The sequence below is a fragment of the Dasypus novemcinctus genome, chromosome 11, assembly GCF_030445035.2.
Source record: "Dasypus novemcinctus isolate mDasNov1 chromosome 11, mDasNov1.1.hap2, whole genome shotgun sequence".
Lineage (NCBI taxonomy): Eukaryota > Metazoa > Chordata > Mammalia > Cingulata > Dasypodidae > Dasypus > Dasypus novemcinctus.
The window spans coordinates 61,019,296-61,044,245 of record NC_080683.1 but is presented as its reverse complement, the minus strand read 5'-3'; the positions used below and the strand labels follow the sequence as shown (position 1 = coordinate 61,044,245).

Genomic DNA, 24,950 nt, shown 5'->3' with positions numbered 1-24,950 from the left:
AGGATTGTTATGATCGTTTGAAATATCTCTGTTTTTCCCCTGTAAATATTTCTTATTCTTAAATCTACTTTGTTTTTAATATATTCACTTGACTTTTCTTTTGATTAATGTTTCTATGGTATATAATTTTCTATCCCTTTACTTCTAACTAATCTGTCTTATATCTAAATTGCATTTCTTGTAGGTAGCATATGATTGAGTCTTGCTTTTGTAATCCAATAACAACACCCACCTTTTTATTAGAGTTTTTGGACCTAATTAGTTATTAGTTCTTCAAATTGTTGGGTTTCCCTTGTTTCCTGCCTTCTCTTGAATTAATTGAATTTGTTTTATAATGGTTTAATAGCTATAAACTATTGGTCTTATGCTTTTAGTGGTTGCTACAGGGTTAGATTATGAATCTGTAATTTAGATCTACCTTCAAATATTATAGTACTTCACAGAGGTGTGTAAGAACTTTACAACAATATGTATCCACTTCCCTTCTCCCATTTTTTAGTGTCAATGTTGTCATATGTATTACTTCTATATAGTTTATAAACCCATAGTAGATTATTTTTTCTTTAAGCAATTAGTTTTTAAAGAGATTAAAAATGAGAACATTTACTCACATATTTATCAGTTCTAACAGTCTTCATTCCATTATGTAGATCCAACTTCCCATCTGGTATTTCCTTACTGCCTGAAGAACTTCTTTTAACATTTATTGTATTGGTTCTGTGCTAGCAATGGATTCTCTCAGCTTTTGAAAAGTCTATATTTTGCCTTCATTTTTGAAGGTTTTTCTTTGTTGTTTTGTTGTTTTGTTGTTTTGTGTGTGTTTCTTTTGTTGTTGTTGTTGCAGGATATAGAATTCTGGGTTGACAGGTTTTTTTTTGTTTTTTTTTTTAAGATTTATCTATCTATCTATCTATCTATTTATTTATTTATTTATCTCCCCTCCCCCCCCCCCCACCCCGGTTGTCTGTTCTCTGTGTCTCTTTGCTGCGTCTTCTTTGTCCGCTTCTGTTGTCAGCGGCATGGCATGGGAATCTGTGGCAGGCTGCACTTTGTTTTGCGCTGGGCGGCTCTCCTTATGGGGCGCACTCCTTGTGTGTGGGGCTCCCCTACACGGGGGACACCCCTGCGTGGCACGGCACTCCTTGCACATCAGCACTGCGCATGGGCCAGCTCCACACGGGTCAAGGAGGCCCAGGGTTTGAAGTCCCAACCCCCCATGTGGTAGACAGATGTCCTAACCACTGGGCCAAGTCCGCCGCCCTGTTTTTTTTTTCTTTCAGTACTTTAAGTTCAATTTTCCTCTAGCTTTTTTTAGCTTCTGGTGAGAAGTCTGCTGTCATTCTTTGTTCTTCCATATGTAAAGTGTCTTTTTTCTCTGGCTGTTTTGATGCTAACTCCAGGCTGTATGTGAATATCAAATGGGAGGGGAGAGGATGGGAAGCTAGGATCAGTCTTAATAAGATCTGCTTTAATCACCACTATCACCTGAGGGGTAATAAATACTGTAGCTGTAGATGAGAGGGCAAGAAAGTCTTTTGGTGGTCAGGAAGAGTAATACAGTAAGAGGAATAAGACTTCTAATTTTTCATTTCTCAGAAACATCCATGGGAAGCGGACTTGGCCCAATGGATAGGGCGTCCGTCTACCACATGGGTGGTCACAGTTCAAACACCAAGCCTCCTTGGCCTGTGTGGTGAGCTGGCCCATGTGCAGTGCTGATGCGCGTAAGGAGTGCTGTGCTGCGTAGGGGAGCCCCACACGCAAGGAGTGTGCCCCATAAGGAGAGCCGTCCAGTGCAAAAGAAAGTGCAGCCTGCCCAAGAATGACACCACACACACGGAGAGTTGACACAACAAGATGATGCAACAAAAAGAAACTCAGATTTCCAGTACCACTGATAAGGACAGAAGCAGTCACAGAAGAACACACAGCAAATGAACACAGAGAGCTGACAACTGGGGGGGGGGGGTGTGCGGGGGAGAAGGGGAGAGAAATAAATAAAAAATAAATCTTAAAAAAAAAATCCAAATTATTTTAAACCTCCTGAGGAAGCTGTTGTTCAGATTGGAGTAGGAGCAGGTGCTGTGGTATGAACAAGGAAAATACTAAAACCATGAATAGTTGTATTTCTTCCAATCTGGTTCAAGACTGAACTGCTAGGTTCCTTTTTCCAAACCAAAAATAAGTTACCTGCTCTCTTTCCATGTTATTCACCTTGTCACTGAGAGCTAAGGAGACACACTTAATTGTGACCATGAGGCAAATCCCTCCAGAAGATGGTTTAGCCCTGGCACCCTATGATATATGCTCATATTTGAACCTGGTGAATGATTCCAATAAATCTATACCACAATCAATAAATATAACTTCCTTTTACTTTAGATGAGACAAAAACGATGCATGACGTAGAAGATAAACCATATTCTTCCAATCCTCATCACAGAACCCATTCTTCAATATCTATCTCATACCATATACAAACACTTGAAGAGTCAAGAAATGGGATACCAAGGTCATCATGTTAAGGCTGAACAAAATCACAGCCAAAAGCATGTGCTCAAGAGCCATATTCTCTGGGCCCCTTACTAGCTGTATGAGCTTAAGAAAGTGACTTAACCTGTCCAAGCCTCAGTCTCTCCATCTTTAAAATGGCTATGTTAATGGTTCCTACCCTAAAAGATTGCTGTGAAAATGAATGAATTCATGTGTGTAACACACTCAGTGTGCCTGGTACATGGCAAGACCCCTCCCCAAGTGTTAGTTGTTGTTGTTATTATCTGTTGAATCCTGAAAAGCCTTAGGTATCTCTCGTGTATTCATCTACCTGTACCTCCTAACAGTTTTGATCCTGACTGTTACTTGCCATGTACCCTGATCAAAGTTATTTAATCTCTCTAAACCTCATTCTCCCTTTCTGTAAATTGGGTATAATAATGATTACTTTTGAAAATATGTGTGAGGATTAAATATAATCTTTTTAAAGTGCTTCACATGTGAATATCTTTGGAGAAGTTTTTGTGACTTGGATTTTCTTTTATTTTAATTTAGTAGATGCTGGCATGTTTAAGCACTGAGCATTACAGTACTTAAAGGTTTGCTGCATTGTGACACAGAGAAGACAAGTTCAAAGCAGTCTTGGGTTTGGATATAAACACAAAAGGATACCCATCCCTGGGAGCAGGGCATCTAAACTCTAAAGGTAATTTTTCTTCACAACTGGCTAATATAGGGGATTATTTCTGAATTATTTAATATGGGGGTTCCAGGATTTAAGTTTAATACTGAATTTGAGGAAAATTTTTTTCTACAATGCTACCGCAGAGCACTAAATAATCACTATACTAGAAGTTAACATATCTCTTCATAATGGAAACCATTTAAAAACATATCCCTTTATTATCAACTGCAACAAATACTGAAATCATTACGCTTTGATATAGAAATTAATAATGCCAGATACAGAAGTGTGCTTAGATTTCCTCCAACCTTTCCCCCTCCTCATCAGTTTTGATCCCTCTCACTGTTTTCTCTCCTTAAGTAGAAATGGAGTTCACTGTAGCCTGGAATGTGCTTTCAAAAAAGTTGGTTTCCACCAGAATGCTTACAAACCAATAGTAACTTACATGTAATTGGGATCAATGAATGGTATTTGAATGAATTTATTTGGTCTTTAAAATGATGTCTTTTGTAGTGAAATTTCAGCTGACTTCTAATCAAGAGTTGCTCCCAAGTTCTCATTAGCAACAAGGTTGGGAGGTGTTTTTTTTCTTTCTGGCAGAATAAAATCAGCATGTCCTGGTGAAAGTGAAGGGAAAGTATAATCGATGTATTTTTGAAATGCTGCCCTGGTTTCCTGTAATTCCTCTTCCAGGAAATCTTTCCAATTTGTCATGATTCCCAGTTGTTTCGCTATGGATAGCAACTCCCCTTGAGTGTTAACCAGTTTATCCATCACATTTCCAAGTGTAGCCTGATGTGTTTTCTCTGCTTCTTGAAGCACTTCCTGAACCTCTTCTTGCTTCTGCCTCTGAGTCATGCCATAGTAAATATTCATTTCATGTTCTTTTTTCTTTATCAATTGGGTCACACTCCTCTTCTTGTCCTTCATATCTGACATACCAGCACTCATGAGTTCCTCCATGGCCTTGCTACAAATGATAATGCAGATTTGTAAGAGGGATTAGCCACTAAAAGTAAAATGACTTTGTCCTACACTACATATGAGAACTCATCACACTGTTTAGATGAGCCACCAGTCTCAGGTTGGCTGACACAGATAAGCTTTGGACTGAATTAGCTTCTTTTTTTTTTTGAGGTACCAGGGCCAGGGATTGAACCTGGGACTTCGTATGTGAGAAGCCAGCATTCAACTACTTGAGCCACATCTGCTTCCCTGAATTAGCTCTTAACAATAAAAGAAACAATCTCCAGAGCAGAGAGACTGTCTCTCTTCTTCCCTGCTGTGGGCTGAAGGGTCTAATGGCAATTTTAGGGACCTGAGTCCACCTTGACCAGAAAAATATGAACCAAATGTGCTTATAAGTGAAGAATGAGGTCAGAGGTCCAAATCCCTAGGGAAAGTATCCCTTTCAATAAACCCAGTTACTTACCTTTAACCAGAGGGAATAAACTTGGGGTTCACAGGTTAGATTTAGTTCTAATCTTGATTTCATCTAAGAATGACTCCAAGACATTGGTCCCACACTTTTTGTCTCACGACCCCTTTACATTCTTAAATTATTGAGGACACTAAGGAACTTTTGTTTTATGGGTTATATCTATTAACATTAACACTATTAGAAATTAAAAGTGAGATGGTTAAAAATATTTATTTGTTAATTCATGTAAAATAGCAATAAATTTATTATATGTTAATAAAAATAATATATCTTTTATGAAAAATAAGTAATTTTCCAAAAGAAAGAAACAGTTGGTGAGAAGCATATCATTATTTTACCTATTTTGCAAAACTCTTAAAAGTCTGGCTGAGTAGGAAAATAAGCTGGATTTTCATATTGCTCATATTACACATCATACAGCTCCTGTAAAACTTCACTGAACACTCACGAGACCATGAGAAGGAAAAGGTAAATGACATATTACTATTATTAAGAAAATAGCTTTGACATCATGGATCCCCTGCAAGGTTTTTAGGGACCCCAGTAGGTCCTAGACCACACTTTGAGAATCATTCCTGTATGAGTTCAAAGACCTTTGGTTATAGTATATGTAATTATGTGTAATTTATAGCAGCCAACTGTATTGACTTCTTATCATGTGCCAGGTGGGCTGATGAACATCCTGTGACTGTATTTACTCAATGATTCCTCAGAACAAATTCTATAGTGGGGAAGTAGGGTGATATATGGGAACTCTGTATTTTCACCATGGTTTTTCTGTAAACCTATAATTTCTCTAATAATTTTTTTAAAATTCTATGAGGTAGTTCTATTATTATGCCCATTTTACTCAAGAGAAAACTGAGGTTCAGAGGTTAAATAACTTGCCTAATTAAATAGTAAAAGTGACAAAACCAGCACTGCAACCCAGGTAGTATGAATACAGAACAAAAGCTCTTAGCTACTGTGTTATACTTTCAGTGGATGTCTGTGGTTAACCTAGTTTGAGCAGAATCTCTAAAGAACTGGGAATAAAAAATCTGCAACTGTTGGATTCAAATATTTATGGTTGTTAGTAAAAATCCTCCTCCTTTGTCTCCTAGTCTATTATAACCTTTCCCAGATTTACCACTTCCCATGTTTCCTCTAAGATGTGATTCTCTCAACTTTTCTGATTCTTTCCACTTGACCAGCAAACCTGACAGGCTCCCTAATCTTGAGGTAAACATTGTTTGTACTTCGCCTCTCTAGCTGCTATGCTATTGCTTTCCTGCCTTTTATCCCTGAATAGGCTACATCCATTATCGAAAAAGGGTGCTAACATTTGTTGAGTATTTTCTATGTCTTGGGGTCTGTGCTAAGCATTTCATATACATTATCTCATTCATTTTTCACAATAACCCATTGAAGCTGGTACTACTTTTATATAATACCTATTATTGTTCTCATGTAACAGTTGAGGAAGTTGAGTCTCAGAGAGATTAACTGTTCAAGAGGACACAATTTGTCAAGTGTGTGAGTTCATGCCCTTTACTATTTCTTGCTTCAAGAGTAATCAGAGATCACTGTAAATGATTGCTCAGGAGACTGAAAAATGAAAATAATGTTTTAGAATTGTTATTCTTTTATCACTAAGTGATATAAATCCTGTTGATAAAATTTTGAAATACATAAGTTATTATTTAAAGAGTGGTTATGGCCAGAAGTTTAATTATTTTCAAAATAGTGTAATGTGTGTCTATGTACATCTAGGGATTCAGTCTGACATTTTATAATATAGGCTCTGGAGAATAAAAACAGGTTACAAAATATAAATATAATCTATTAGGCTCTTGCGGTAAAAATAAAGCATGGAAAATCCATACTAACAACTGATTTGTCCTTTGCTCCCTTAAGGCTTCTCTTAGCTTTCTTTCTATTTTGGGAGGCTGTTGAAATGGTACAAGATACACTGCTCACGGATATTAAAAAAATATCAGTGGGCGTTCCTTCCAGTCTATTTGCTAAGCAAACTTTTCGTTTTCTGTGTGTATGTTGCTTAAGAGCATAATTTTCCACCTCTTGTCTGTATCCATCAATAAAAATCCTTGATCTTGAGATAGTAAGGAAAAGCGCTTCATTTCTCCACAAGCAATTCCTAAATTATGAAAGGATCTGTTCCCCAAATTCTTTCACACATAAGTATTTGGAGCAGGGTTGAAGTAGCAGATACTTGCCTAGTTAACCCACAGTAAGTTATTAATCTATTTTTCACTTGAACTAATGGACCATTAGCACAATTTCAGTTGATCCTAACCATTGGGCTTATAAGGAAAATACATTCTGATTTTCTCCCTGGGATAATGGGAATCCTTTACAGCCTGGTCTGACAATAGGATCTGTGATAACCCTAGCCTACTGCTGTAAGCATTAAGAGGTTCTGGCAGTAGGATTGGGGTGGTGGACCTCCATAGGCCAACCTTCAGTGCACATTTATATTTGAGGGACTATTAATATTATCAATACCTTCCCTTGGCCCCATCTCATTATACCTCCCACCTTCCCACCTCCATGGCTTTTGAGGATTGAATGCTCAAGACTTAATCTTCATTCTTGTGAGTGTGAACCCATTTGTAAATAGGATCTTTGAAGATGTTATTACTAAATTAGTGGACTCATTTGTAATAGGATCTTTGGAGAGCTGATTTAGATGAAGACAAATTAAAACAGAGTGGGTCTTAACCCAAATAACTGGAGGCCTTATAAAGAGGGGAAATTCAGCACAGTCAGTTAGAAGAAGTTGGAAGCAGCCAGGAGTCAGAAGAAGCCAGAGAGGAGAGTGACATTATCACATGACAGGATTGTCACAGAATTCTACTAACCCCAGTAGAAAGCAGGGCCTTGCCAACATCTCAATTCTAGACTTCTAGCCTGTAACAGCATGAGGCAATGATGCTGGCTTAGGCCAACCTCTTGTGTTGCATTTGTCATAGCAGCTTTTCTCGCACATCTCACATCCCCTTTCACAAAGAGATCTCTTCTCTCTAAGACTCAATACAGGACTAACTTTCCCTAAGAACCCGACTGCTCTACACATCCCACCACTCTGGGCTTGACCTCCCCAGGACTTTGAGCTCTTCCAGCACCAATGTGTTGTTTGTACAAGTACAGTCAAGGCTGGCTCTTATGGGGCAGCCATGTTTTAGTTATTTCATGTCACATTGAGGAAGGGCCCTTATTTCTTTGGGCCAAAACTTCAGTGCCACATCCACAGAAGGTACTTGATAAGCTCGGGTGACATAGACAACCCTCTAGATAACTCAAGTAACAACTCTATCTGTGCAATGCCATAGCAGAATGGGAGGTCACAGCTTTGGTGTCATAAAGACTGGAGTTTATGTCCTCTCCATGTGACTAAGCAGATTGCTTAGTCTCTGTCTTAAACTCAGGGTCTCTATGATATGGAGGCTGATAGAATCCCTCAGAAAGGGTTATGAGAATGAAATGAGGAGTATACCAAGGGGCTTGCATGCGCTTGGCATTGAATAAAGGGTGGCTGTCGTTAGGAATTATAGCCATGACTACAGAGATTCCCTCTGCAGTCATGCCTTTGCCTTGGGTTAGAAAACACTTAGAATCTGTCATGCAGAGATTTTTTTTTTTAGCTTCTAGAGAAAGAGCCCATTGTCTCCTCTGTAGTCTGTTTAGAATATAATCACCTCAATCTACAAAAAAGTTTACTGAATCTTTAACAATTTTCTCATTATATGTAAGTGTTCTGAATCCTTAAACCTTGAAAGTTTATGGCCAAATAAAAGATCTACAATGAATTCTAAACAGTTTCTGCAAATGTTCTAAAGAATTCTGGAGTTGAGCAATTTTTGGAAAGAGGATGCGATGTGCCACTGTGGGTTCAGCTGACAGGAACTAATTTGAGCCACTTATTCACTAAATATTTAAAGAATATCTTCCATGTACCTGGGTCTCTCCTGGGCACTTGGGACACATCAGTGAACAAAATGGTCATTCAACTTAAATATATTTAAGCAACAGACATGGCAGCTCCCTAATCTTAGTTTAATGATCCAATAAAAGGTCATCACTGAAAACCTTCCATTCACATGTCACTGAGGCAAGGCCAGAGGGGCAAAAGCAAGAGAGCAGGGGAGCAGGAGATTGTAGAGATTGCAGCTGGAGGAGCAGCGAGAACTCCTGCAGACAGGCAAGAGAAGAAGTGATGGGAGAAGGGGATGCTGTCTTCCACTGCATTGGAGCACAGCTCATTCGAATTTTACCCCCTTCTCCAACCACCTCCCGAATCCTTTCACACTGTGCTCTTTTATCTCCACTATGATTTGTATAGTCTATGCATGTAGGGTACCACTGAAACTGCCACTGATGCAGCCCTCCTTAGCAATCTGCACCTGCTGCAGGCTCTACACAGTCCCAAGGAGCATGATTTAAACTGCTAATTACATATAAATGTTTCTTAACTCAAAAGCAGAAGGGATAGCCCCAGACTAGGAGGCCAAATAGGGAAGTTGCCATCCTGGTTCTGCTGCTACAGCTGAGTGATCTTGGGCAGGTCACTTAATGTCTGGAAATTGCAATTTTCTCTTGGACCTGATAATTCCTAAGGACTCTGATGGATGTCCTGTGAAAACTGGTTGGTTCCATTAAATGTTCCTTATATATATAAAGATGGTTACCTTGGTATTCTTAAAATATATGAGTGTATGATATGATTTATGTAAAATGATTTGTCATCATGCCCATATATATATAACAAAAGGGTACGCAAGGATAAAGACCCCATTATTTAAAATGATTGTCTCTGGCAGGGAAGGAGGGTGTAGGGAAGCAATGAGTCAGGACTTACAGTTTTTGCTCTCTATATTTCCATAATGTCAGCTTCTTTTAAAGCATGTGCTACTTGTGTAATAAGAAAAAGGCCAAATAGTAACACATTCATAACAATGCATGATCTAGCCTAGAGAATGTGACAGTTGACTTTTATGTGTTTATTGAGAAATGTCTCTTGATTTCTTTCCTCAGCTTCTCAAAACTGATGATACAGAATGAGAGACACAATAGTAATTACCTCTTGGAGAGTGGGGAGGAAGGAGACATGCTTGGGGAAGAACACAGGGGAGGCTTTAGAAGTGTTGGCAATTTTTAATCTCTTCAAGTGGGTGGTAGGTTCTTGAGTATTCATGTTATTATTTTTAATTAAACCACATATATACACATTCTAGAATATATTCTTCTATATAAATGATATATTCCATAATAAAAATTTAGAAATGCAAAAACTGGGCAATATCCACATAAGCACCTTAACCTTATCCCTTTCTCCAATTTGATTTTGATAGAGTAAATTACTAATTTGCAAGTGTGTTCTCTGGAATACCTTCTCTGAGCCTGGATTTCTTCCTGGGCAATCCGTTTTTCCTCGGCCCTGGCTTTCTCCACAGCCTGGACCTTTTCCCTGTGGCACTCCATCATAATCCTTTGGATTCTATGGACCATACGTTGTTCTGCAGCCAAGTTTTCTCTCTTCATTTCATCTTGCATGTTTTTATGCATCTCTATTTTGGCTTGAATGGCTGCTTCCTTAAGAAACATGAAAACTACGTTTAGATGTTACAGCTTTGATGCTCAAATCTGAGCACTAAGAGGTTATTTAAATTATTGTTCATCTAGATGATGGAATATGCTCCTGTTAACACTGACGATTTAGAAGACTAAACAACATGGAAAACCTTCATTTGTATGAAACTAGATATAACCAGAAAGGTACAAACTAGTTAGCACAAATATACATGCAGATAACACTGGAAGGGAATATGAAAAAAAAAGTTGGGTTGGAAGGGTAGGATTAAAGGTCTTTTTTCCTTGATTGTCCAAGTATTCTATAGTGTCATATTATCTTTATACATAATTGGAAATACATAATATATTCTGCCTTAGGAAGTCAGTCCTGGAAATGGCAGAAATAATAACTATGGCTCCTGAGTATTATAGGTAGGAGGGAACTAGACACTCAGGCAGAAAATAGTTGTACATTTTTGCGGTCACAGGAACCTGCCTGCCAGTCCCCACCATCAGTCAAGCAGTCCAACTTCTTTTCGGTGTTGAGGGGTTCTTTCTCATTAATGAAGGGGATAGGAGCAGGTGCTCCACTGCCCCAGAGTAGGGGGACCTGACTCGAGGAAAACAGACTCACAAATAGTCCTCTTGGAAAGCCCTGCTGCCATTTTGGAATTGCCTACTACTCCATGGTATGCCAAGCACTCTTCTAGGCAAACATGAGAAGGCTGGGATCCATCTTTAAGGAACTCACTATCTAGTGGAAGAGACCAACAACCTATTTGGACAATAAGTGTTGTAATAAAAATATATGCGGGGGGAATGGATGTAGCTCAAATGGTTGAGTGCCTGCTTCCCATGTATGAGGTCCCAGGCTCAATCCCAAGAAAAGAAAAGAAAAGAAAAGAAAAAATATATACATGGGAAAGGAGGAAAAATGAATTCTGCCCTGGAGTTTCAGACTTTTCATTTGAAGGTAAATTTTTGTCTCAGTTTTAGGAAAAATGTCCAGAGAACATAAAGAAATCAAGTTATATCATATAGTAAATTAGTGGAAGAACTAGGAATAGAAACCAGGGTTCTTACTGGATTCAGTTGAGGGGCCCTTGGTTAAATTACCTTTTAAGATTAGGGCTTTGATTGGACCACAGCAGTAAGGTGTGATTCAGGTTGAATTTCTGCCCAATGTAAAAGGACACTTACTCAAAAAGATTTGGTAAGAGAGCACCATAGATGCCAGAGGAGAAAACTTTGTCATGCATCATCAGAAAAGAAGAAGTCTCAAACAGCTAAAGCCCCATGGAGAGATGAGCCATTTGCCTGATAGCTTACAGAGAAGAGACCAGGTAGAGATCAGTGACGATCTTGCTTCAACATGAGGAAACTAACTTTGGTGAGAGAGCAACCTTAAGTTGGACTCTTTCTGGCCTTGTAACTGTAAGCTTTTACCCCAAATAAATACCTTTTATAAAAGTCAACAGATTTCTGGTACTTTGCATCAGCACCCCTCTGGCAGACTAATAGAGTTGGTATCAAATTAAATATGATTGTTATATCTTTAAGATGTTAATTATAGCCCTATGGTAACCACAAGGAAAATACGTGAAAAATATATCCAGAGAAGTGGATACAGCTCAACAGACAGAGCTTCCGCCTACCATATAGGAGGTCCAGGTTTTGATACCCAGGGCCTCCTGGCCCATATGGCAAGCTGGCCCCTGTGGAATGCTGCTGCTTGCAAGGAGTGTTGCCCCACACAAAGGTGCCCCCCATGCAAGGAGTGGCCCCCCAGGCGAGGAGTACAGTCCCTGCGCAGGAGAGCAGACTGCCCAGGAGTGGAACCACTCACACAGAGAGCTGACACAGCAAGATGATGCAACAAAAAAGAGACACAGAGAAGAGACAATGTGAGACACAGCGAACTAGGGAGCTGAGGTGGAGCAAGAGAATGATCACCTCTCTCCCACTCCAGAAGGTCCCAGAATGGGTTCCTGGAACTGCCTAATGAAAATACAACAGACACTGAAGAACACACAGTGAATGGACACAGAGAGCAGGCAACGGGTGTCAGGGGGAGGGGAGAGAAATAAATAAATAAATCTTTTTAAAAATCTTAAAATAAAATCTAGTTTTAAAAAAATGAAGGAAAAAATTGACAATCCTACCTTAACAACAACAGACTTTAATACACCATTTACAATTATAGATTAAATATCTAGTCAGAAGATGAAGGAGCATATACAAGAATTGAACAATGCTCTAATCCAACAAGACCTAATAGATAAATATAGAACACTTAACCCAACAATAGAATACATACTACTCCTGAGTGAGCATGGATCATTCTCTAGGATAGACTGTATTTTAGGTCACAAAACAAGTCTCAATAAATTAAAAAATATTGAAATCATACAATGTACTTCTCAAATCACAATGGAATGAAGCTCGAAATTAATAGAGGAAAAAATGGAAAATTCATAAATATGTGGAAATTAAACAATATACTCTTAAATAATCAATGGGGTTAAGAGGAAACCACAGGGAAATTAGGAAATATTTTGAGGCAAATGAAAATGAAAATAAAACACACTAATACCTATGGGATGCAGTAAAGGCAATAATGAGACAGAAATTTATAGCTCTCAATGTTTACACTGAAAAAGAAGAAAGACTTCAAATCAGTGGCCTAACCTCAAAATTGGAATAACTGGAAAAAGAAGAACAAACTAAACCCAAAGTGAGCAGAAGGAAGGAAATAATGAAGATTACAGCAGAGACAAATGAAATAGAGAACAACAAAAACACAATAGAAAGAATTAACAAAATCAAAAATTGGTTCTTTGAAAAGTTCAATAAAATTGATAATCCTTTAGCTAGACTGACAAAGAAAAAATGAGGATGCAAACAATGAAAATGGGGACATTATTACTGATCCTCCTGAGATAAAAAGACCTTCAGGAGGATACTATGAACAACTGCATGCCAATAAATTAAATAACTTATATTAAATGGACAAACTCTTAGAAACACATCAACTGCCTACACTTACTCAGGAAGAAATAGAAACTCTCAACAAACCAATTACTAGTCATCAAAAACCTCCCAGCAAAGAAAAGCCCAGGATGGCTTCACAGGGGAATTTTACCAAACATTGCAAGAAGACTTAACTTCAATTATGATCAAACTTTTCCAAAAAATTGAAGAGGACGGAAGATTCCCTAATTAATTCTATAAGGATAACATCACCCTCATACCAAAGCCAGATAAAAATACCATAAGAAAAGAAAACTACAGACCAATATCTCTTATGACTATGGATACAAACATCCCCAACAAAATATTAGCAAACCAAATCCAACAGTATATTAAAAGAAGTATACACTATGATCAAGTGGGATTTATAACTTGTATGCAAGAGTGGTTCAATATAAGGAAATCAATTAATGTAATATACCACATTAACAGAATGAAGGGGGAAAAATCACATGCTCATCTACTTGATGTAGAAAAATCTTTACAAACTCCTACACCCCATCTTGATACTTAGAATACTAGGAATAGAAAGAAACTTCCTCAACATGATAAAGGGAATCTATGAAAAACCCACAGCTAAGGTTCTACTTATTGGTGAAAGCCTGAAAGTTTTCCCTCTAAGATTACAAGCAAGACAAGGATGCCCACTGTCACCAAAGTTGTTCAACATTGTACTGGAAGTTCTTTCCAGAGCAATTAGGCAAGAAAAACAAAAGTCATCCAATTTGAAAAGGAAGAAGTAAAATTTTCCCTATTTGCAGATGACATGATGCTATATATAGAAAATCCTGAAAATCCACAACAAAGCTCCTAGAGCTAATAAATGTATTCATCAAAGTGGCGAGGTATAAGATCAGCAGCTGAAAATCAATAGTGTTTCTATACACAAGCAATGAACAATCAGAAGAAATCAAGAAAAAATTCCATTAACAATAGTATCTAAAAGAAATGTTTAGGAATAAATCTAACCAAGGATGTAAAGGATTCATTTACAGAAAACTACAAAACATTGTTAAAAGAAATCAAAGAAGACCTAAATAAATGGAAGGGCATCCCATGCTCCTGGATTAGAAGACTAAATATTGTTATGATGTCATTCCTACCCAAAACAATTTATAGATTTAATACAATCCCAATCAAAATTTCAACAACCTTCCTTGCAGAAATGGAAAAGTCAATTATCAAATTTTTATGGAAGGGTATGGGGCCCCAAATAGCCAAAACCAAAAATCAATTCAAAATACATCAAAGACCTAAATATAAGAGGCAGAGCTATAGAACTCCTAGAATAAAATATAGGGAAGCATGTTCAGGACCTTATTTTAGGCAATGGTTTCTTAAACTTTATATCCAAGTAGAAAAAAATAGATAAATAGATAAATGGCACCTTAACCAAATTAAAACCTTTTGTACCTCAAAGGACTTTATTACAAAAGTGAAATGGCAACCTGCCCAATGGAGAAGATATTTGGAAACCACATATGAGATAAGGGTTTAATATCCAGAATACAATAAGAAATTCTTAGACTTAACAAATAAAAAGACAAACAACCCAATTTTAAAAATGGGAAAAAGACTTGAATAGATATCTCTCCAAAGAAGATATATTAAATGGCAAGAAAGTACATGAAAAGATGTTCTGCATCATTAGCCATCAGGGAAATGCAAATGTCTGTTGTTAATAAAACAGAAAATAACAAGTATTGGAGAGGTTGTAGAGAAATAGGAACACTCATTCATTGCTGGCGACAAGGTAAAATGGTGCAGCCACTGTGGAAGACAGTTTGGTGGTTTCTCAAAAAGCTAAGGATAGAATTACCATATGATCTGGCAATCCCACTTCTAGATATTATATACCCAAAAGAATTGAAAGTGGGGACTTGAACAGATATTTGCACACCAATGTTCACAGCAGCATTAAAGTAATCATGTTGAATAAATAAGCCAGACACAAATGGAAAAATATATGATCTCAAGGACATGAAATGATTAGAATAATCCAACCCATAGAGTCAGAATCTAGAATACAGGTTAGCAGGTGACAGGGTGGGGATAGAGAATGGGAAGTTAAGGCTTAAAATATACAGGGTTCCTATTTGGATTGATGGAAATGTTTTGATAATGGATAGTGGTAACGGTAGCACAACATTGTGAAGGTAATTAATAGCATTGAAATAGACATCTAAATGTGGTTAAAAGAGGAAATGTTAGGTTATATATATGATACCAGAATTTAAAAAAATATCTATGGAACTACACTACACAGTAAAGCCTAAGCTAAACAATGGACTATAGTTAATAGTACAATTATAAAAATATACTTTCATCAATTTTAACAAATGTTTCATGCCAATGCAAGATGTTAATAATAGATAGTATATGAGAATCCTGTATTTTATGCATGATTGTTCTGTAAACCCACAATTTCTCTAGTAAAGAAAAAAAAAAGACACATAAGTATAGAAACCTGTAAATCTTTCTCATGTTCCTCTTGCAGAAGCTGAAGTTGAATTTTATGTTTGTTATTTGCTTCTTCAAGTGCTTTTTCCACTGCTTGTTTTTGAAGTTCATTAGCCTTTGAAAGAAAGATTCCATTTATCTATTAAAAACTGAGAAATAACATTGTTCTAAGCAGTGTGACTTATCCTGCTTTTAAGAACTTTAATTCCCTCCATCAAGTCATTTATGGCATTCTATTTACAACCAGATGTGGGGACTGGGAGATTGAGACTTCTGTTAAGTGTCTGGGATCCAGCAGTGAGCCCTGATACATTCAAATAGCCTTTATGACACTCAGTCCCATTGGCAAGCTAGCAAGGATTTTGGAAAGACATGGAGTAGAGAGAGGATGAAGGGGAGTGAGCCATGAAGAAGCATTTGGGGAAAAAGCCACGGAGTCTGGAGGTGTTAAATGCTTCACAAATGTTAGTAATGGAAGAAATTGTAGTAATGATGTGGAGAAAGTGGCCATGGCAGCTGCTGAGGGTAGGGAGAGGGAAGAAGAGATATGATGTGGGGGCATTTTCAGGACTTGGAGTTGTCCTGGGTGGTACTGCAGGGACACTTGCTAGACATCGTAGGTCCTGCCATGGCCCACTGGGTGGACTGGGTGAGAGTGTAAACTACAATGCAAACCATTATCCATGTGGTGCAGCAGTGCTCCAAAATGTATTCACCAAATGCAATGAATGTGCCATGATGATGAAAGAGGTTGTTGATGAAGGAGGAGTGGTGTGAGGGGGGTGGGGGTATATGGGAACCCCTTATTTTTTTTTATTGTAACATTTTAAAAAAATAAAGAGAAAAAATTTTTTTTCACAAATGGCCTACATATTAAATGTTAAGCAATAATAAATGATTTACCACAAGGATGTCCTCTTGGTTCTTTGTTTGTTTTGGTTTTAATCAAATGAGAATAAAAGGAGCAGGAATCATCCATTCAGGTGGAGTAACTTAGAAGGAAGTTTATGATGATGCGTGCTTCTTCCTAAGCACCTACTCTGTGCCACTGTGTCAGGCACAGTATTGCACTGAACCTTCTCAACAATCCTAGAGTGAGGGTATTATTATCCCTCTTTCACAGATGAAGGAGCTGAGACTAAAGAGAAGGCTAAGGAACTTGCCCAAGGATCCTCAGCTAGCCAGGATTCAAGGTCAGTTCTGACTTCATAGTCTGTGCTTGTGATTATATGTTATAACATTGTTTGGGATAGTCAAAAAATGAAAGAACTGTAGAGATGCATTTTATATTGACTTTTAACTTAATTTTACCTGAGCCCACACTTCAGCTTTTGCATTTGCAATACGTTCTTTGAGTACAGCCTCTTGAAATCTCTCTTCTTGACTCTGAATATTTGCCCCAATATCTGCATATTTGAAGAGAAACAATCACAAACATCCCCAGACTGTTTTCTGGCTTTTCAATTCACCAATATCTAGTTGGGGCTATTTAAGACATATATCCTTTTAGGAGACTTTGATCTTTTCTTTAAGGATATCCTTGAAAGAGTAAGTTTCCCCGATTAGGAATGAACTCACAGCACTCTTAGGCTCCCCCTGTTATACCCAATCCATGTAACAGGCAACTAGAGAAGTAATGCAATATGCAGAAAGATGGCATATTTTGTACACTCAAAGTAGAACAGCAACTGAACGTTGAAGAGATATTAGCATATTATACAGCTCCTCTCTGCCTGGCCCTATCTGGATATTGGTCCCACCTCCATCAAGAGAGCAGTAGCAGAAGTCTTCTTTAATAGGGTACATGCCTTGGCTAAGTATGCAGCAGTTAAAATAGGGGTAGCAGTTACAATAACAACATTTTAATTTAGCACTTCTCTGCCAATGATCTCATTTGAGTCCCAGATAACAATAAAGTCTCTATCCAGGCAGGGAAATAAAGCCTAGGGAGGCTGGAGGACCACTGGATATCAGATAGCTAGAGACAAAGCTGGGTCTGGAGCTGAGAAGTAAGGTCTCTGAGCTAGGCACTGGGATTTTCCCCTTCTCCCTCCAGAGTGGGTTGTCAGAGATAGTTCAAGAACTTTATGTGGCTGATAAGCCCTTGGAATGCCGAAACCACAGATGCAGTGGTCTTTCTCTCCAATCTAACGTCTCACAGTACTTATTCATCATTCCGCTCATTTCTTACCTCCCACATTTCTTGAATTAATTATTCATACGATTAAGTCTTGATGGTCAAGTCCCTGAAATTAGAGAGCACATCTTATACAGCAGTGTCTCTCCTGTGGTGCCTCACTTGGTGATGCAGATAAAGAATTTGTGGGCAGGCGGTGGACTTGGCCCAGTGGTTAGGGCATCCATCTACCACATGGGAGGTCCGCGGTTCAAACCCTGGGCCTCCTTGACCCATGTGGAGCTGGCCCATGCGCAGTGCTGATGTGCGCAAGGAGTGCCCTGCCACACAGGGGTGTCCCCTGGGTAGGGGAGCCCCACACGCAAGGAGTGTGCCCCGTAAGGAGAGCTGCCCAGCGTGAAAGAAAGTACAGCCTGCCCAGGAATGGTGCCGCACACCGAGAGCTGATGCAACAAGATGACGCAACAAAAAGAAACAGATTCCCGTGCCGGCGACAACAGAAGCGGACAAAGAAGACGCAGCAAATAGACACAGAGAACAGACAACCATAGTTGGGGGGGGGGGGCGGGGGGAGAGGGGAGAGAAATAAATAAATAAATCTTTAAAAAAAAAAAAATTTGTGGGCATGTGTGTGTTTGCCCAGCATCTCTTCTCTCCTTCTGGCAACAGGACCCACTTCTCTGAAGAACTTTCCTCCATCACTTCAGGTTGTTTGTTCTGATGGGCTGTGAGTTACAGTACCCAATCTCCTTGGTCTGTTCCATCATCCCTATTCTCTAGCCCACAATAATTGACCCAGAATTGGGCATATGCTCAAGCTTGGCCAATCAGGTTCTTCCCTAGGATTTTATATAAGGATGTAAGGAGAATGCAGTTCTTTTTCCTCTGGGGTTTCTAGACACCTGGAGCTGTATGGGTTTACAATTCCTCCTTTCCCTGCTGCTGGAGGAAGCTGGCTGTACTAGGAAACAAGTAGGCCAGCTCACAAAGACAGGCGTGGATTAAAGTCCCTGAGGCCAGATGCCCCTTGGATTTGGATGTCGAAAGTCAAGAAATTCCCCTTTATGCATAGTCTAGTCTGAGTTATGTTTCTGTCACCTGCAACTGGAAGTACATATTTGGTGGCAATGATTCCTGCAACTGGAAGTACATATTTGGTGGCAATGATTAAGTATCTTGCTACTAAATCATCAATGAATCTAAAAACGCAGAACAGTGAATACTATGGAATAGATGGACAGATACTGCACAGGCTCGACACTGTATAGATAAAGTTATGAAAGATTTTCTAGGAAGAAATTGTGACTAGACCATCAAATACTGAACTATATAACTTGAAAATGTTATATAAGTGTAGGTTGTTATTACCCTTTTTTATGCTTAAATACCATTACTCCACACTAATTCTCAAACCTAAAAAGTAGTATAATAGGATCCCTGCAGAGCTTTGAAAAAATACACAAACTGAAAAAGGAACAGATTATTGATATAAACAACTTGGATCTCAAGGGCATTATGCGGAATGGAAAAAACCAGTCTCTAAGGGTTACATACTGTTTGGTTCTATTTATATAACATCCTCCAAGTGATAAAATTACAGTGAAGACCAGACTAGTGGTTGCCAGAGGTAACGTTAGGGAGAAAAGGGTGGTAACACAAGGAAATTTTAGGGGAGTGATGGAATAGTTCACTGTCCTGATTATGGTGATAGTTATTGTGGTGATAGTTACACAAAACTATATGTGGTAAATCTCATAAAACTATACCAAGGGAGAAAAAGCACACACAGTAAGGTCTGTATCTAAGTTAATACTATTGTTCTAATGACAATTTCCTGGTTTTGACAATGAACTATGGTTGTGTAAGATCTTCTCAATGGGAGAAGCTGGATGAATGCTCATGGGAATTCGTGAGTCTTAAATTATTAAACTATGTAAACAAAACAAAACAAGACAAAACACACACATGCTGAGGCCCCTCTCTGGAGATTCCAATCTAGTGGATCTGTGTTGGATTTATATTAAATCTATTGTATCTGTTTGGATATTTGTATTAAAAACAAAAAAAAATTTAAGTTCTACACTGATAGGATTAAGAACTACTGCTGTATAAAATACTTACTAGATCATAGTCATTTCACCTTGCTTTAGAATTTACTTATAAAGAACAGAGAGTACATTTAAGCCATTTGACTTAAAACAGTTTCCTGATAAATACATGTTATGAATATAAAGGATTTTTTAAAACTAGATAGATTTAATTTATTCACTTAATGTTTGAATTCAGATAACCTATAAGGCATAAGTAATCAATAAAAGTATGTCTAAAAATAGAGATAAACTGTCTTGGGCATAAAAAGTCAAATCATTTTAGAGATTATAATTGATAATACTAAAAATTTACTAAAAGTTAAAATCATTTTGGTATTTACAGATTTTTAGAGGGTGATTCCAATGTGATCTCCATCTTTTTTTTTTCTCTAAATGCCACCACTCTCTAGCTTGTTATATTTTTAAAGCTTAGAAATCAAATTAAATAACCATTAATTTATCATGTAAAGGAAAGGAGAAGCATGTGACAGTCCTTAGGAAAAGGAAAAGGGTCAAAGTCAGATGGAAAACTCTGACAGGGACAAAGGAGAGAAGGAAACATAATTTGATTTGCTTAACAGAGATGTATATATAGTAAATATTCTATTATCTATATGTATCTATTTTTACATCAACAGTGGCTAATTAAATATCATAGTTTATTTCACCCATTCACCAGGGTGTGATTTAGTAAGATTTCCTCTCCTACGCTATGGAAAGTGCCCAAGTATGGGAAAAGGAGTAAAGAAAAAATATTGTCTATTATTAGGTGCTGTCTTTATAATAGGCACAGCTATTTCATTAAACCTCACAATAACCTGCAAGGTAGGTATTATTATCACTATTTACATATAAGGAAACAGATCAAGAGGCTAAATATCCTGTCCAAGACACACAACTGGTAAGTATAGAAGCTGGGATTCCAAACTATAGACTCACTATGCCAAACAGATGTCTCCATAAGGACAAGCCACTTTGATTCCAGAAGAGCTGATAAAAATCTGGATTTAGGAAGAATGACATATAATGCTACCAAACGTTAGAACAAAGGAAAACATTAAAGTGACTTACCCAGTATATCTTTGTGAGTATAAAAGCGTGTCTTAAACGGCTTGTATTCATGGATCCGTTTGAAGGTGTCCCCAATAGGGGCTGGTGGAACTATTTTATTACAAACAGCACAGCAAACAAAGTTTGTATAATTTGGATTTCTGATCATAGTTAAAATTAAGATTTCTTCTACTACATATAATTAAACTATTCTAAGTATCAGAAAAAGTAGCTTTAAGAAAAGCTGGAAGTTTAAGGAAGCTAAAAGAGGTTCAAGGTTTTAGGACAATGCTAGATGCTGGTAAGCATTAAATGATCTGCCATGATTAGATAGTGGTCATGTGCCTAACATTAAAGAATGGCACTGAAAGCCTCAGCCATATAAGATATGAGTGCTGGATTTGGGAAGATTTAAGAAATTATCCCTTCCCAGACTCTAACATCAAGTTGTTAACATACTTAGCAACAGTTGCTAGGTAAGACAAGCTTTGCTCACAAAAGCAACTTGAAATAATGACAAATGGGAGCTGGTGCAGCCTTTCGGTTTCTCAGATGCTTACTTTTAAATGGTTTAAAGAACTGATTTCTTTTAAGGCCAGCAGTGCAGTTTCTTAATATTTTCATGTTACTTACAAATGTGACATTGTGGAGCCATGGCAATAAAACTGGGAAATATCATAGCATTTGTTCCTGCGATAAGTTTTAATTGCCCATGTCATCCACAACTGTTCCCAGCAGGACTGATTTTATAGTGAATCAATGCCATCAATGAGATTAATTTCATAGAATGCACACAGGGACCTGAGCTAAGTGTGCCACAAAAGTTATCCTGTAATATCTTCACACATTGTTACATTTATGTTGACTCATATGACCTGATAACTGCTTAAGGCCTCTGCAAAATGGCACCAGATTTGATTTCAAGAAAAGGGTTAGTTGCATAGGAATACAAAAGAAATGAATTGCTACTGAGAATTGAGACTACCGCCGCCACAGAGATTAACAGTATGGACTGAGAACTGAGGCCACCTGTCAACATGACTCTTCCCCAGTCTTTCCCAGAAAGTAGGGTGACCAAATTGTCCTGGTTTGCCTGGCACTATCCCAGTTTTAAACCTAAAAGTCTTGCATTCCAAGAACCCCCTCAGTGATGGGCAAACTGGGACTGTTACTTACTGTACAGAGGATAAGGCTGTAAATCAATAAATAACTTCACTGTTTGCTTCTGGAAATTCCTGAAAACCAATTTATCAATCAGAGATTACTGATCTGGGCAAACAGCTCTTCTGGCAGAACAATAGATTTACTCCTGAGGCCAAAAAGATCACTTATTGACCAAGTTTACTCAACAAAACTTGCTTCAAGACCTAATCTGTCTGTGAATTTTGCCCAATCTCAATCAGACTCCCCCATTGAAAGACCCTCCTTTAACTATTTCAGCCCAGACTCTGAAACACTGGAAATGTCTTCCCCTGACCACCTCCTTCTGAGACACAACTGACTTCATTAAAGTGGCATTTCTCCCTTAGGACAGAAGGTTTCTTAACCTTAGCTTTGTTTGCTCAATATATCTCTACATAATTTTGTCTCAAAATACAGGAATGTCTCTGTATTTAAGACTTCAACATCTTTTGTTATGGCTGCTTCCTTATTAGATGGATGTTTATACATAAGAGGTATTATGGTATGGTGAAAAGATTACAAGGCATTAGAGCAAGGAGATCCATGTTCCAGTCTTGTCTCTGAGAATAACTGTGATCTTGGGCAAATCTCTGAACCGTTTTCAGCCTGTCTTCTCAACCATGAGCTAAAGGGATTGGACCATGTGAAAGTCAACGTTCAAAATCCTGTAACTATTTCAAAGATATTTTATTTTTGGTGGTTACAACCTCATTCAATAGAGAATGGATGAAAATATAGAGACAAAGCTAGATTGTACTATAACCTGTAACCACCTTGCATAAAGTATCATACTGATTCTTCCTTCACGATATTTTTCATAGCTGTGTGCCTGAATGAATTTTCTGCCACCTTAGTTTGATCACAGATGTTATGTAGCTTATGGTTGCACAAGGTGCAGTTTCTGCTGCTCTTCTGTGCTGTAATAATAGTTCACCCAATACTGCCCCACTGACAAATATCAACATACTTTGTTGGATAGTAAAAGAATTTTAAAAGACAGCAATGTGACAATAAATGCTAGTTGCAAAACAGAAGAATCCTAGTTTTGTGACAAAGTACACAGGGAAACCAAAGCAAAATGTTTTAAGATTTTAAAATTTTTAAAAATTTATCTTTCCCCGACCCCCGGTGTCTGCTCTCTGTGTCCATTTGCTGTGTGTTCTTCTGCCTCTACTTTGCATTATCCAGCAGTACTGGGAAACTGTGTCTCTTTTTTGTTGTGGCACCTTGCTGCATCAGCTCTCCATGTGTGCGGTGCTACTCCTGGGCGGGCTGCACTTTTTTCATGCGGGGCAGCTCTCCTTGTGGGGCACACTCCTTGCACGTGGGGCACTCCTCCAAGGGGGCACCCCTGCATGGCATGCACTCCTTGTACGCGGCAGAACTGCACATGGGCCAGCTTACCACGCGGGTCAGGAGGCCCTGGGTTTGAACCCAGGACCCTCCATATGGTAGACAGATGCTCTATCAGTTGAGCCACGTATGCTTTCCAAAATGTTTTAAATTGAAAGGTATTTTCTCTCATGTAAGTGCATTTTAAACTGTATGAAATGTACTATACACAGAGACAAAGTAAATATTAATAAATATGTAGGACTTGTAGTAAAGAATTTGTTTGCATGCAGATAATCTCAATTAAACTTTTTAATATCTAGAAATCAAACATAACTGCTTTTTCATGTATGCTGCATAAACACAATAAAGAACTAGAAATTAAAACTAACATTATAATAATAAACTCTGCCTGTGCTGTGTTACTTATAATAATGAATGCTACAGAACTGTAGAGATGGGATTTATTACTACCCCCAATCACAATGGTTTGGAGAATGGGGCAAATACCTGGAAATGAAACAGCCCTGGAACCTGTCAGAAAATTTTTAATTATATAAGGTAAACTCAGGATAGTAAGACCTTTTCTTGTCTACCAAATAATTTTAGTTTTTAAATAACTATAATAACATTTTAGCCTTATGTTTACATCACTACCGTGAGGGTGATTTGCAAAAAGTAAATTAGATAACATTTCGCTGTAGTCAAATAAGAGCATCATTCCTCAGATAGTGAACAATTTTTTTTTTAAGATTTATTTATTTTTTATCTCTCCTCCCCCCACCCAGTTGTCTGCTCTCTGTGTCCATTTGCTGTGTGTTCTTCTGTGACTGCTTCTATCCTTATCAGCGGCACCAGGAATCTGTGTTTCTTTTTCTTGCGTCATCTTGTGAGCTCTCTGTGTGCGGCGCCATTCTTGGGCAGGCTGCACTTTTTTTTTGCACTGGGCAGCTCTTCTTATGGGGTGTACTCCTTGCGCGTGGGGCTTCCCTACACGGGGGACACCCCATGTGTCATGGCACTCCTTGCACAAATCATCACTGCACATGGGCCAGCTCCACACAGGTCAAGGAGGCCCGGGGTTTGAACCATGGACAGGCGGACGCCCTATCCATTGGGCCAAGTCCGCTTTCCATGAACTATTTTTTTTAAACCCCTATTACTTTGGGTTATTCTCTTTTTTAATCTTTATTTTAGTAGGTGAGTGGGGAATTTTTTTCAATTAAAATAAAATTCTGGTCCAAAAATGGCTGAAATGGAAAAACAAAATATACAAACCATCTGTGACTCTGTAAAATATATTTGTCAGAGTTAACTCAGTTTTCATTTCTTACACCTAATGCAGACTGCAGGCTTTAAAATTACCATTTCCTTTTCTTCACAAATAGTGGCTCTATGCCAGGAAGAAAATGAACATTTCTTTTGCAAACAGCAAAACAAAAATAAACCCTCAAAACAGCTTCTAATACACAATTCACT

At 38.1% G+C, this 24,950-nt stretch overlaps 1 protein-coding gene across 1 annotated transcript; it reads right to left on the bottom strand.

Annotated features, from left to right (window-relative positions):
* Positions 1-323: 323 nt before the first annotated feature.
* C11H6orf163 (chromosome 11 C6orf163 homolog) lies at positions 324-21,412 on the bottom strand. Its single transcript, XM_004454494.4, has 5 exons — positions 20,979-21,412; positions 16,992-17,086; positions 15,688-15,795; positions 10,009-10,211; positions 324-4,148 (listed from the first exon to the last, which is right to left on the bottom strand). Exons 1-5 carry the CDS (start codon positions 21,124-21,126, stop codon positions 3,710-3,712), a joined length of 993 nt encoding a protein of 330 aa, XP_004454551.1. The 5' UTR covers positions 21,127-21,412; the 3' UTR covers positions 324-3,709.
* Between the last annotated feature and the right edge of the window lie 3,538 nt (positions 21,413-24,950).